The 12,750-nt window shown below is 41.5% G+C and overlaps 1 protein-coding gene across 5 annotated transcripts in view; it reads right to left on the reverse strand.

The window, feature by feature from the left end:
- Nucleotides 1-12,750, reverse strand: part of HHAT (hedgehog acyltransferase) — a 357,081-nt gene that overhangs the window by 320,001 nt on the left and 24,330 nt on the right. For 3 of the 5 annotated variants that reach the window (XM_003273028.2, XM_003273027.2, XM_003273026.2), the window contains one exon: nt 1,819-1,886. The exons of the other annotated variants lie outside the window; for them this stretch is intronic. In XM_003273028.2, coding sequence (XP_003273076.2) covers nt 1,819-1,886 — 68 coding nt within the window. The remainder of the gene's footprint in view (nt 1-1,818; nt 1,887-12,750) is intronic. 5 annotated transcript variants of the gene reach the window in all.

The following is a 12,750-nucleotide window of genomic DNA, read 5'->3' on the forward strand; positions in this document are numbered from 1 at the left end:
GCCTCTGCAGGGAGTCAAGCAGCTGGGCTTGACTCAGTGAAGTGACAGGAGCCGGGAAGTCAGTGAAGACAAAGCCCCTTTGTCTAGAAGTAGCAACGCATGGCTGGGCTGAGCCTGCCCTTGATAATGAAATCTGTGGCAGCTCCAAAACTTGTTGGGGCCTGACCCTGTGTTCACTTTCTCACGCTGCCTCACCATTGTTCCTCTGCAGCTAAAAGTCTTTCAAATGTGTCTGCTTATTTTTGCCCCGGCAAATAATTCTCTATTTCCAATATTATCTAAAATGCTTGAATTTTAACTCTAAAAGGAAAAAAAAACATCTTTTTTTCTGCTGTAAGACATCCGCTAGTGTTCCGTTCGTAAAGAGTAGATCCAAAACACTCAGAAAGGCGACCTCCTATTTCATCTCAAATTGCACTTTGTAACAAAGCTTCCCAAATTTCCTATCTCTGAAGTGGGCACAATACTACCCACATTACATTCTTACTAACAATCCTAAAAAGGGTTTATTTAAATAAGAAACATCTAGAAATGGATGCCATGGATGAAAATTCAATTTACATCTAAGTTTTCATGGAAGTATCTGGTGGGTAGAGCAACAAAAGCCAAGAATGGCACCCCATGCAGGGCAGGATGCTCTTCCCAGTTCCACACAAACATGGGCCTTGTATCTTACACATGGCTCTGTACAGAGTTGGGAGAGAGGAACGGCTACCCTAGCAAATCAAAATGGAAATTGAGCTACATTTGTTACAATTCAAGCAAGATCTGCAACTTTCAATAGTAGAAAAATATTAGTACAGGCAATACCCAACTTGGAAATGAACTGTCTTGCAAAAGTTCATTTGCAAGCAGAGTGTTCAGAACCTGGAACGCAAGGTGTCTTTTATGTCCCAAGCCAGCCCACAAAAGGCTGATTGAATTTATAATCTATTTGGTATATTACATAAAGTAAAAATAGAAAACAAAACAAAAAAAAATGCTCTGATAACATTTTAAAAACATATAAAAATACTTAGAAAAACAAATATGCAGCCCATAATTAGCCTTGACCCGAAGCCCACACCATGAGCTGGGCCCTGGACCCCCTACGGTCCAAGTCGTAGCTGAAATGGAGTCCTGAGAAACTGAATGGAGAAGAATGAGAAGAACCCCAGCCTCAAAGGGACAGGGGTTCTGGTGGGAGAAAAAAGTAGTCAGGCATCTCTCAACTGGAACAGAAGGGTCTGGTACCTACCCAGAATATATATGCTAGCACAGAAGTGCTACTGGTCACATCTAGAAAGACATGGGTGTGTGAGAGAACAGTGGCCACTCTGCCTGCTACCAAAGTAGACAAAATGAGCTGCTGCTGAAGACAAGCGAGCCAGCCCCCTGGCACCGCCCTACCAGAGGGACGAGGATGTGAATTCCCAGCACACTCTGCAGCAGCGTGGACAGCCAGGGACACTCAGAGGCCGGAAGGAAGATGTTCCTACAGCTGCCAGCAGTTGGTAGAGGAGTGTCCAGGGGCTGCATGTGATTCTGATGGATCTGGCTAGGTCAAGAAGGAAGTTTCTGAGCTTTACAAAAGTGAAAACTGTCCTAACTGATAAGGTTAATCACATTTCTGGTATCTTCAGAAGAGAACAGGGGACAAGAAGATAGAGACCCTGGGAATGCCTTCCCCAACACAGCACACTCACACCTTTACAGCAGAAAGGACGCTTCATTCCAGATTGCTGAATCCGATACCTGGATCGACTCCAAATACAAATGTGATGTGAAATATTGAAATCAGGTTTGAAAACTGAGATTTATTATCCACCCACTTTGTACCTTCTTTAATCCTCCAAATAAAGTGTCAGTCTCCAGCTCAAATTCCTGGTCCAGCTCCTCTTCATGTTCTGACCAAAAAAAAAAAAAAAGTCTTCGTTAGTCACAAATCTAAACAAAACTGAGTTGGCTGAAGAGCTGAAGCACTGGAAGAGTTGGACTACGTCCTGGAAAAGCAGCCAGTGGACTAAGCTGCAGGCACAGAAACATACCACACTCCTTGACCTTGCTTTCCAGTGTTCTGTGACCTAAGTTCCTGGAAATACGTAGAGCCACTGATGGAAACTTGGCTTGTAATAAGGGTCACAAAAGGAGACAGCAAGGGAGAAGAGTTTCCAACACAGGAAAACATGGGAAGGGTTACTGCAAATGGCCCACGTGCACACGCTGTTAGAAATTTTGGGCCGGGCATGGTGGCTCACGCCTGTAATCCCAACACTTTGGGAGGCCGAGGCAGGCAGATTACAGGTTCAGGAGTTTGAGATCAGCCTGACCAACATGGTGAAACCCCATCTCTATTAAAAATACAAAAATTAGCCAGGTGTGGTGGCACAGTCAGGAGAATGAGGCAGGAGAATTGCTTCAACCGGGAGGCAGAGGTTGCAGTGAGCCAAGATTGTGCCATCGCACTCCAGCCTGGGCAACAAGAGCAAGACTCCATCTCAAAAAAAAAAAAAAAAAAAGAAGAGAAAAGAAAAAGAAATTTTGACACAGACTATGCCACAAAACTATGGTGATTGGATCCGCTATGATATAATGCTAACAAAATATAATAAAATAGTCATATAATGGTAGTGAGCATGTTTATAAGTAAACAATACAGTTGATTTGAAACAAAAGATAAAATCTGCAAACACTTCTTGACGATGTACAGTAACCAGACACAGTACAAGATACTAGGAACGAAATGGAACCAGACTGGCGTGGCTTTTGTCTTCCTGGGGCTTACTGTATACTGGCGAAGATAGACAAACACAGAATAAGAAACTATGATAGTGCTGATGAGTGCCATGATGCAGGAAGGAATGCTGTGGGGGCTGATGCTGAGGTCTGTGCGATGTCCTGTAGGCAGCTGCATGGGTGCGGGTGGAGCTCAAAGGAATGCTCTAAGCTGGAGATAAAGACTTACAAGTTCTCAGTATAAGGGTGGGACAAAACCACCAGAATGGCTGAGATTCCCCCCCAAAAAAAGGACAAAGAGTACACAGACAAGAACAGGGAAATAGTAACGCTTATCAGATCAACAAAAGTATAAAAACCTCAAGAAACCGAAAAGGAGCTATCCAGAAGGAAACCCAGGAGAGAGTGCTGTCACTAAAATATAATCATGAAATAATGCTGGTTTCAGAGTAGGATCAAGGGGCAGATTCACACACACTAGATGCAAACAGCAAGCCAAGCGTTAGACCACAGGCAACATTTAGGAACAACAGAAAAGAGAGGGGCTTGCATATCTGCCCAGGGTACACACGGCACACCTCCAGGAGCCCCAGCCACAGTGCACTCCAAGTGATCTGGGCGTGCCATGGAGGTGTGTGATTGCAGTAGGGCACTGGTCCTCTCTGTGACAGCTGCACGCAAGACCACATTGTGTGTGTGTGTGCATGCACCTATTTGCGTGTTGCACTGCACACAGACACACAGACTCAAGGAACAATTGGCAAACAAATGACAAGTTACTGTGATCCAACAAAGAAGTAACAGAAACCTCTGAATTCATTAAGGCAAAAAGGGTAGAAAAACTTTCTGCCTCTTCCCTCTTCTGTTTTGGCTTCACCTTCACACAAACTGCAACCTTTAGAAACATCAGAGTGACATGGGATTAAAACAAAGCAAAAACTTAAGCTGTTTTTTTTTTTTTTGGTGCTTAAGAGTTCATTCAAAAGCAGTGGCATTTACACACTAGCCTCAGATTTCCTGAGGCTGGAACATATCTCCCTCTAGTGGGAGAAAGGAACCCCATAGCAGACAAGACAATTATAATGAAATCTTGCCTAGTGCTGTCCAACAGAAATAGAACATGAACCACACTTAAAATTTTAACGTTTCTAATAGCCACAAAGTAGAAAAAAAAAAAAAGTGAAGTTAATTTTACTATATTATTTATTCCAATATATCCAAAATTGTATTTCAATATAAAATCAATATTAAACAGTTATATGAGTTATTTTACATTCCCTTTTTCTTTATAATCCTATTTACATGTCATCTTTATAGCACACCTGAATTTGGCCTGGCCACATTTCAAATGCTCCCTATCCAGATGTGGCCCACGAGTACAACATTGGACAGCATAGTTCTAGACCAAAAATCTGTCCTCGGCCAGGTGTGGCGGCTCACGCCTGTAATCCCAGCACTTTGGGAGGCCAAGGCGGGCAGATCACCTGAGGTCAGGAGTTCAAAACCAGCCTGGCCAATATGGAAAAACCCTATCTCTACTAAAAATACAAAATTAGCTGGGCATGGTGGCAGGCACCTGTAATCCCAGCTACTCAGGAGGCTGAGGCAGGAGAATCGCTTGAACCTGGGAGGCAGAAGTTGCGGTGAGCCTAGATCATACCATTGCACTCCAGCCTGGGCAACAAGCGCGAAACTTCATATCCAAAAAAAAAAAAAAACCCTTTCCTCATGTTTTGGAGAATTCATATAAATCACCTTTGTCTCATTTCTTGACACAAATGCTCCCTGACATAAATTTTAAATTGTAACTTAAATCCATTGATGACCTGTTTGGAACTCACTGTTTTCAAATTGTCTTAAGTTAGCTGAAAATCCCAGCTGCAGAATGTAGTTGGTACAGGAGAACCTGTGGCAGGACATCTTTCCACAAGCTACAGTAACCGTCAGAATTTCTGATTATATCTTCTGGTAACCGCCCTTTGGGTTCATTCGGCCCACTGCCCAGATACAGCGGATTTATCAAGACAGAGGAATTGCAATAGACAAATTTAATTCACGCAGAGCTGCCTAAATGTCAGATGGGAGTTTTATTGTTACCGAAATCAGTCTCCTGAAAATTCGGAGACTGGGTTTTTTTTTTCCCCCCGCCAGAAGTCTCACTCTGTCACCCAGGTTGGAGTACAGTGGTGCAATCTCGGCTCACTACAACCTCCGCCTCCTGGGTGCAAGTGATTCTTCTGCCTCAGACTCTCAAGTAGCCGGGATCACAGTTGTGCACCACTACGCCCAGCTAATTTTTGTATTTTTAGTAGAGACGGGGTTTCACCATGTTGGTCAGGCTGGTCTCGAACTCCTGACCTTGTGAGACTGGGGTTTTTTAAGGATAATTTGGCAGGTAGAGGGCCAGGGCTGATTGGTCAGGTCGGAGATGAAATCATAGGGAGTCAAAGCTATCCTGCTGTACTGAGTCGGTTCCTGAGTGGGAGCCACAAGACCAAATGAGCCAGTTCATCGATCTGGGTGGCACCAGCTGATCTCTCCAGTACAGGGTCTGCAGAATATCTCAAGCACCAATCTTAGGTTTTACAATAGTGATGTTATTCCTAGGAGCAATTGGGATAGTTTGGAATCTTGTGGCCTCTAGCTACATAACGCCTAAGCCATAATTTCTAATCTTATGACTAATTTGTTAGTCCTACAAAGGCAGTTATATTTATAATTTTTGCACAGGCAGTTTTATTCTTATGGAGAGACCTCAGACCTTCATTCTTTGAGCAGAACTGGAGTTTTTATCCTAAATCAAATACAGTCAAGCAAGAGGCTGCTACAAACAGAAAAGAAGCCTTCTGTGCCTGGGAATTCTCTCCCCATCACACAGGACTGACTGGCAGAACCCGCTCTTTCTTCCAGTGCCCTGGTTCTATTTCCCCAAATTCAGTGCTCCACAAAACTGCCTGAGAGCGTAGAAATGAAGCAATTTCTGCTGATGAGTCCTGATTACCACGTCAGCTGTTGATTCTTCCCTTCCACAAAAGGATACATCAAAGCTCCGTCCTACCTACTGAGTGAGAGGATTTGCATTTTAATCGCTGCCAATGAACTGTGGTGGTAAACCATTTACTTAAAACCTCTAACTAACCTACCCCTTTTCACTCTCAGCATTTTGATGGGAAATTAATTCTGGTGTGTGTGTAGTAAGAGGGCAATAATCAGAAGAAAACATACACACACACACTCTAGTCTTACACAAGCCACTGCCAGGGAGCAGCACACCCAGTCATGGGGCACGTGCCCCGCTGTTTCTATGCACTGGCAAAACTCCAATCAGCTCCTACTGATTATTTCTCCAGGAAGCCATGAGTACAATAGACTGTGGTAGTCATTGAGAATAGGAAGGGGGGCACAGAAAAGACGGGCTTCTAATGATAGGAGAATTTAGCAGTAAGCAACTCTCAAATATTCATCTGCAGACTATCCTGCAGAAAGGGGGCGGCTTTTCATGACACTCTGGAGGCCTAGGGGCTCCTTCTTTCCTCTTCCAATTTCCACTTGAGGAATAAAAAAGTGACTTAGAAATAACCCAAGGAAAAGCAAATCAGATATGTCAATGGATTTAAAAGAAGACACTGCATAAATGTGCTTCAAAACTCCCAAATGGGGCTGCTCAGCTGCCACTCACCTGAGAAATTCTGAGTCTGCAGGGGCAGACCACCAGGAGTGTAATTTGCATGGAAAACTTTAGAGCTTCTGGGAGAAGTAGAAGCAGCCTGGACTGAAATGGAAACTCTCAAGCCAAGAGTAAGCCATAAGCTCTGTGCATGTTCAGGGGTCTGACATGGAGCACCAGCTGAGAAGCAGAAGGAATGAAGAGCTATGGAGTCTAACACTAGGGCTTGCCCACAAAATGCCCTCTAGCCCAGGCTCTGCCCCATGTCATTGTGGGAGGCTTATTAGAAGTCTTAAGAAAGCAGATTATCTGGAAGCCAACACTCTCCTATGTAAGGATAAAAAAATATTTTTCCTCTAACTTTCTTAGGTTCATGACTGAGGCCCTTATAACAAAAGGCACATTAACAAGAGAAGAGCATACAAATGCATTTAATGTAAGTTTTACATGATACAGGAGCCTTCGTAAGGAAATGAAGACTCAAAGAAACGGCTAAATTTTTATTGTATTTTATTTTTTGAGACGGAGTCTCACTCTGTCGCCCAGGCTGGAGTGCAGTGGTGTGATCTCGGCTCCCTGCAAGCTCCGTCTCCCGGGTTCACACCATTCTCCTGCCTCAGCCTCCCGAGTAGCTGGGACTACAGGTGCCCGCCACCACGCCTGGCTAATTTTTGTATTTTTAGTAGAGACGGGGTTTCACCATGTTAGCCAGAATGGTCTCGATCTCCTGACCTCATTATCCACCCGCCTCGGCCTCCCAAAGTGCTGGGATTACAGGCGTGAGCCACCGTGCCCAGCCAAATTTGTATATTTTAATGCTAGGTTTGATGAAGATTGGACAGTCATGGAGAAATAGATTTGGATAAAGTGAGTATGTTCTAATGGTAATAAACTGAGGGGAACTTAGCAAGACCTATTTCTTCTGTGTGATCCTTCATCTTCTGAGATAAGGATGTTCCCTTCTTTTGTGTATAGAGAAGGCACCTCTCACATGAGGGTTTTATGACCTGCTTCAGGGGAGAAAGGTTGGGAGTAACTTTCCTGCTTCTGCTGTTTTCTCAAATGCCAAGGTGCCATGTTTTGAGGTAGTGCTCCTGAACCCCCAACACCTACCTGAAGGACCAGTGTTAACCCAGGAGGAAAATGCCAGTGCAAGGAGGAAGGGATAGGCTACAAGACTTGGGATCCATTCCAATAGGAAGACAGTGATTCAACTGTTTCCTAAGACCCTGGCCATAGATAACAATGGAAACCACAGCCAAATATAACGTGAAGCATCAAACAGAATGTTTGGAGCCTTGGCTGTTCCACAACACTCACTGTTAATGCTTCAAGACAGGCTGTTCAGTTCCTGGCTCCTACAGGAGAAGTGCAATTGGGTCTTTTCACAAAGCCCTGTTAACTGAAGGGGCCCTGGTGGCCCCAGCCATACTCAGTCAGCTCACCTGGTTCCAAGAGCAAGGATACCTGTTCAAGGACAGGACCAGTGGCCTTTGTTTTCCCACCCTGGACTGGGTTCTCCAGAGTTACTGATCATCTTGCAACCACGTTCCTCTAATCACAAAAGTCAGTGGGAAAAATTACTTCCTAACAAAGCCCGTGCCCCATGAGAGGTTAGCGCGTTGCATGAAGAATGTGAAAGAGAACTAATCTATAAATGAGCTTCTGTATCCTTTCTTCATAAATCGAGCTTAGTAATAATGAAGGCCACAGGTTTATACAGAAATAAACAAAAAGTAGAAGGTGAATGTGTTCAGCTATACTGGCTGTATCCCACTTTAAGAACAATTATACAAAAACAAAGAAATAGGGAGTAGTGATTCAAATAAATACTTTGCACCATAAAAAGCAAAGGCTCTTTAAATATGAGGGCTCCCTGGTGCTAGAGTGTATTTAAAGAAACATTAACTATAGATATATCACTGAATATTTTAAAAATGAAAAAAAAAGCCTGTGACATGAAAACGCAAATCAACGGGAAGCACAATTTCATTTATAAAAACGTTATTAATATGCAACTTTTCAGGAACATAGCTGCTTCATAAAAGAAGATGTGCCTGGGCTCTATAAAATCAGAAGTTTCTAGGGTAGCTGCTTTTCATTAGAAAATAATTTTCACAGGCCAGGCATAGTGGCTCATGCCTATAATCCCAGGATTTTGGGATTTGGCTTGAGGCCAGGGGTTTAAGGCCAGCCTGAGCAACATAGCAAGACCCTGTCTCCAAAAATAAAAAATAAAAAAAATAAAAAAAAGCCAAGCAAGTGTGCAAGTATGTGGTAGTGTGTGCCTGTAGTCCTAGCTACTTAGGAGGCTGAGGTTGGAGGATCACTTGAGCCCAGGCACTTGAGTTTGCAGTGAGCTAGGATTGAGCCACTACACTCCAGCCTGAGCAACAGAATGAGACACTGTCTCAAAAATAATAATGACATAGAAAAATATGAATTGCTCAAACTGACTTAAGAATGAAAGCATACCAATAACCCTGAATGGTACTGAAAAGTTTTCAATGAATCTACTCCCAAAGAGACTTCATGCCTGGACAAACTTAGAAGTGAATAACATCAGACACTGATGCAAACATTTCATATACTACTTTAACAGTTCCATAATATGTTTAAAAATGGAATCATCTCCAGTTGTTTTATAAAGTTAACAGAATATTAAGATTGAAATTTGGGGATGAGACAAAACAAAATTACAGGCCAATCACTCTCATTTAGAAATCCATATTTTTTTTAACCCTAGGGAAAAAAGCAGTATGTTTAAAAACACCATGGTCATGGTAGGTTTGTAGTAGGAATGAATCCATATGGCTTGTCTCTGGAAAACTGATGATTTTAAAATATCATATCAATAGGTCAAAAAAGGAATAGGTACTTTAAAAACAAATAAAATTCAACACTTATTGCCAATTTAAAGGGGCTAGGATTCCTTAACATGAGTTTTTAAAAACAAGTAAGTAAAGCTTGTTCAACCTTTCACTATACAGAGATTTCCATTAAAGTCGGAATTAAAACAGGATAACATTCAACTATTGTATTGCTCTAGATGTCCTAGCAAAGCAAAAACAAATGAAGCAAAACTACTATCATTATCTGTGGATGGTATTATCTAAATAGAAGAACAAAGAAAATGAAGCCAATGGAACATAAGAGAATTCAATAAATTGCTGAAATATAAAATAAACCAAAATAAATACCTTTAGTGTAGATCAGAAATAATCAGCTGGAAAATTTGGAAAATATCCCAATCACAAAAGGAAAAAGGAAAAGACTCAGAAATAATCTTAAGTTTTAGCAGAATCTATTATGAAGACAACCACAAACCTTCATTCAGGGAAGTGATGAAAGATTTTGAGTAAGCAAAGAAAAAATATATTCTTGGATAGAAAGACACATTATAAAAATATCAATTATTTACAAATTAATTTATAAGTTTATTACAATTCTAATTAAAACCCTAATGATTTTTTGAAAGTAGCCAATTTCAAATATATATCTGGAAGAATAAGCCAGTAAGAATAGCCTAAGAAAGATCTCAAAACAAAGAACCAATAACTAATAACTTACTCCAGATACTTAAGCATTTTATAAATCAAAAATAATTAAAACAGTGCAATATTGATGTAAGAATTGATTGAGAAATCAATTAAACAGAATATAAGAATTTAATATGTGAGGCCAGGCACCCTTGTTCATATCTGTTATCTCAGCACTTTGGGAGGCCAAGGCAGGAAGATTGCTTGAGTCCAGGAGTTTGAGACCAGTCTGAGCAACATAGAGGGATCTTGTCTCTCTTTTTATAAAATAAAAAATAAATTTTAAATTTTAACAACAGAATTCAGTACATGATCAAGATTGCATTATAATTATCATAATCACCAGTAATCCCAGCACTTTGGGAGGCCAAGGAGTTGGAGACCAGCCTAACATGGCGAAACCCCGTCTCTACTAAAAATACAAAAATTAGCAGGGTGTGGTGGTGCACACCTGTAATCCCAGCTACTCGGGAAGGAGAGGCATGAGAATTGCTTGAATCCAGGAGGCGGAGGTTACAGTGAGGAGAGATCGTGCCACTGCACTCCAGCCTGGATAACAGAGCAAGATTCTGTCTCCAAAAAAAAGACACAATGTTTAGTTATCTATTTGTGAAAAAATATCACATCATATACTAAATACACTTGAGATGGATTGAAGAGCACTCAACTTGCTGAGAGTAGTAGAGAAAAATGGATCTCCTCCTTTGGAAGCGTTAACTGGCACAGCCTTCCTGAGAGCAGCCTGGGTATGTCTATTAAGCACCTGAAAAATGGTTGTGTGGTTTTACTCTATAATTCCTCTTCTAGAAATCTTTCTGAGAAAAACAATCAACAATCCAAACACATTCTTTACAAAGTAAATGAGCTAAGCATTCATCTCATGACATTGAAATAAAAAGGAATAGACCAAACCTAAAGAAACAATAAGGAAGGAAATAATGAGATAAGGGCAAAAATCAATGAGTTAGAAAACAAAAAGAAACAACTGAGAAAATAAAGCCAAATGCTGAAAAGATTAATAAGATCTCTGGCACCGTTGATCAAAGAAAGAAAAAAAAATAGAAGAGAGGGAGAAGTGGAAAGAGGAAATGAAGGGAGTGAAAATGATGCAGATAAAATATAAAATAATGAAACAACAAAAAATATTTAAGTAAGTTAAGAACCACAATATACTAATCAAACTGAAAACCTACATAAAGTATATAGATTCCTAGAAAGCTATAAAATGTCAAAATGGGTACAAGAAGAAGTAAAACATTTAAATAAGAACAAATAGGTGGTAAACTGAAAGAGTCAAAGACTTCCCCTCCTAAGTGCTTTTTTTTAATTAAAAAAAAAAAAAAAAAAAAAAAAAAAAAAACAGGTGACTTCCTTCTATCACCAGGATTTTCAATGATGGGAATTCAATAGTTTTTATTCTGAATACTGCATTAAATTGACATGGCCAGAAAAATATATGGCATTCTTTTAGGTAGAGGCATCAATTCGTTCAAGGCCTATCACACAAGCCTTCTGATGCATGACACATTGCATTTTCACATTAAATGTAAACAGAGAGGGGCCGGGCATGGTGGCTCATGCCTGTAATCCCAGCACTTTGAGAGGCTGAGGGGAGTGGATTACCCCAGGTCAGGAATTCGAGACCAGCCTGGCTAACATGGTGAAACCCTGTCTTTACTAAAAATACAAAAATTAGCCAGGCATGGTGGCATGCACTTGTAGTCCCAGCTACTCAGGAGGCTGAGACAGGAGAATTGCTTCAACCCGGGAGGCAGAGGTTGCAGTGAGCTGAGATTGCGCCACTGCACTCCAGCCTGGGTGACAGAGCAAGACTCCATCTCTTATTAAAAAAAAAAAGTAAACAGTGACATAAAAAGTTTTATGTCTACTAAACCATAAGGCACCAACCTAATGCAATAGCTGTGGATTAGCCACAGTACTGCAGAGCACTAGGGGCGAGGTCAGTCAGCACAGCGGATCACTATCACCACCCCAAATATTTCCATATGACTTCAAGATATTCTAATTTGGTAGAGTTGGGGGGAAGAAGGGGTATTCTGTTGAGTCCCTGCTGTGGATTTGCTGAGAGATTCCATTTGACTAAGGCTGTTAAAATCAGTCTGCTGTCCCCAACCACGTGACAACCCCACTACTGCTGATAGAGACAGCAGTGAATGAGATGCCTGCTCTGTGCCCAAGGAGAGTAGCCACGCAGATGCCCACCAGAGACATTTCACTTAACAAATACACTTGGAGCCTCTAGTCTATTCTAGGCAGCACGTTTGCCCAGACACGAATGCCCTAAAAAAAGTTCAGAGTAGAGACAATTTTTCCAGTGACCTACTTCTACAATGTGGGTAAGTAGCACTTTTTCCTGAATTAGAAAGTGAGATGTGGAACCAAGAAGGCTCAACATTGCATCAGTTGAACACACTTAGGCATGGCATGGGGATCTGGCTCCCGTGAGCTAAACTGGCAAAAGCATTTGAGGAAGATATTTCTTGGGAATGGCCTGAGAAACACTTCAGCACTGACAATAAAAGGAAAGGCATTAAGGATTAAAGAAGCTTCAGGCTAGGGAGTGGTCAGCAAGACGCACAGCATGACAGCATTTGGACAGGTTAAGGTGCAGAAAAGTTTTGTACTATCCACAGAGGAACCCCTCGCCCCGTTCCCAGAAGCTACCACAACACAAGAAGTAGAGTTGTACAGTCCTAGGTTTAAGCTTCAGCTCTATTATTTCTATTATTAAATATATGACCTTGGACAAGTAATACTTTTAAGCCTCAGTGTCCTCATGTGGGTAAAGAAGTATAACACCCATTATAG

The sequence above is a fragment of the Nomascus leucogenys genome, chromosome 5, assembly GCF_006542625.1.
Source record: "Nomascus leucogenys isolate Asia chromosome 5, Asia_NLE_v1, whole genome shotgun sequence".
Classification (NCBI taxonomy): Eukaryota; Metazoa; Chordata; class Mammalia; order Primates; family Hylobatidae; genus Nomascus; species Nomascus leucogenys.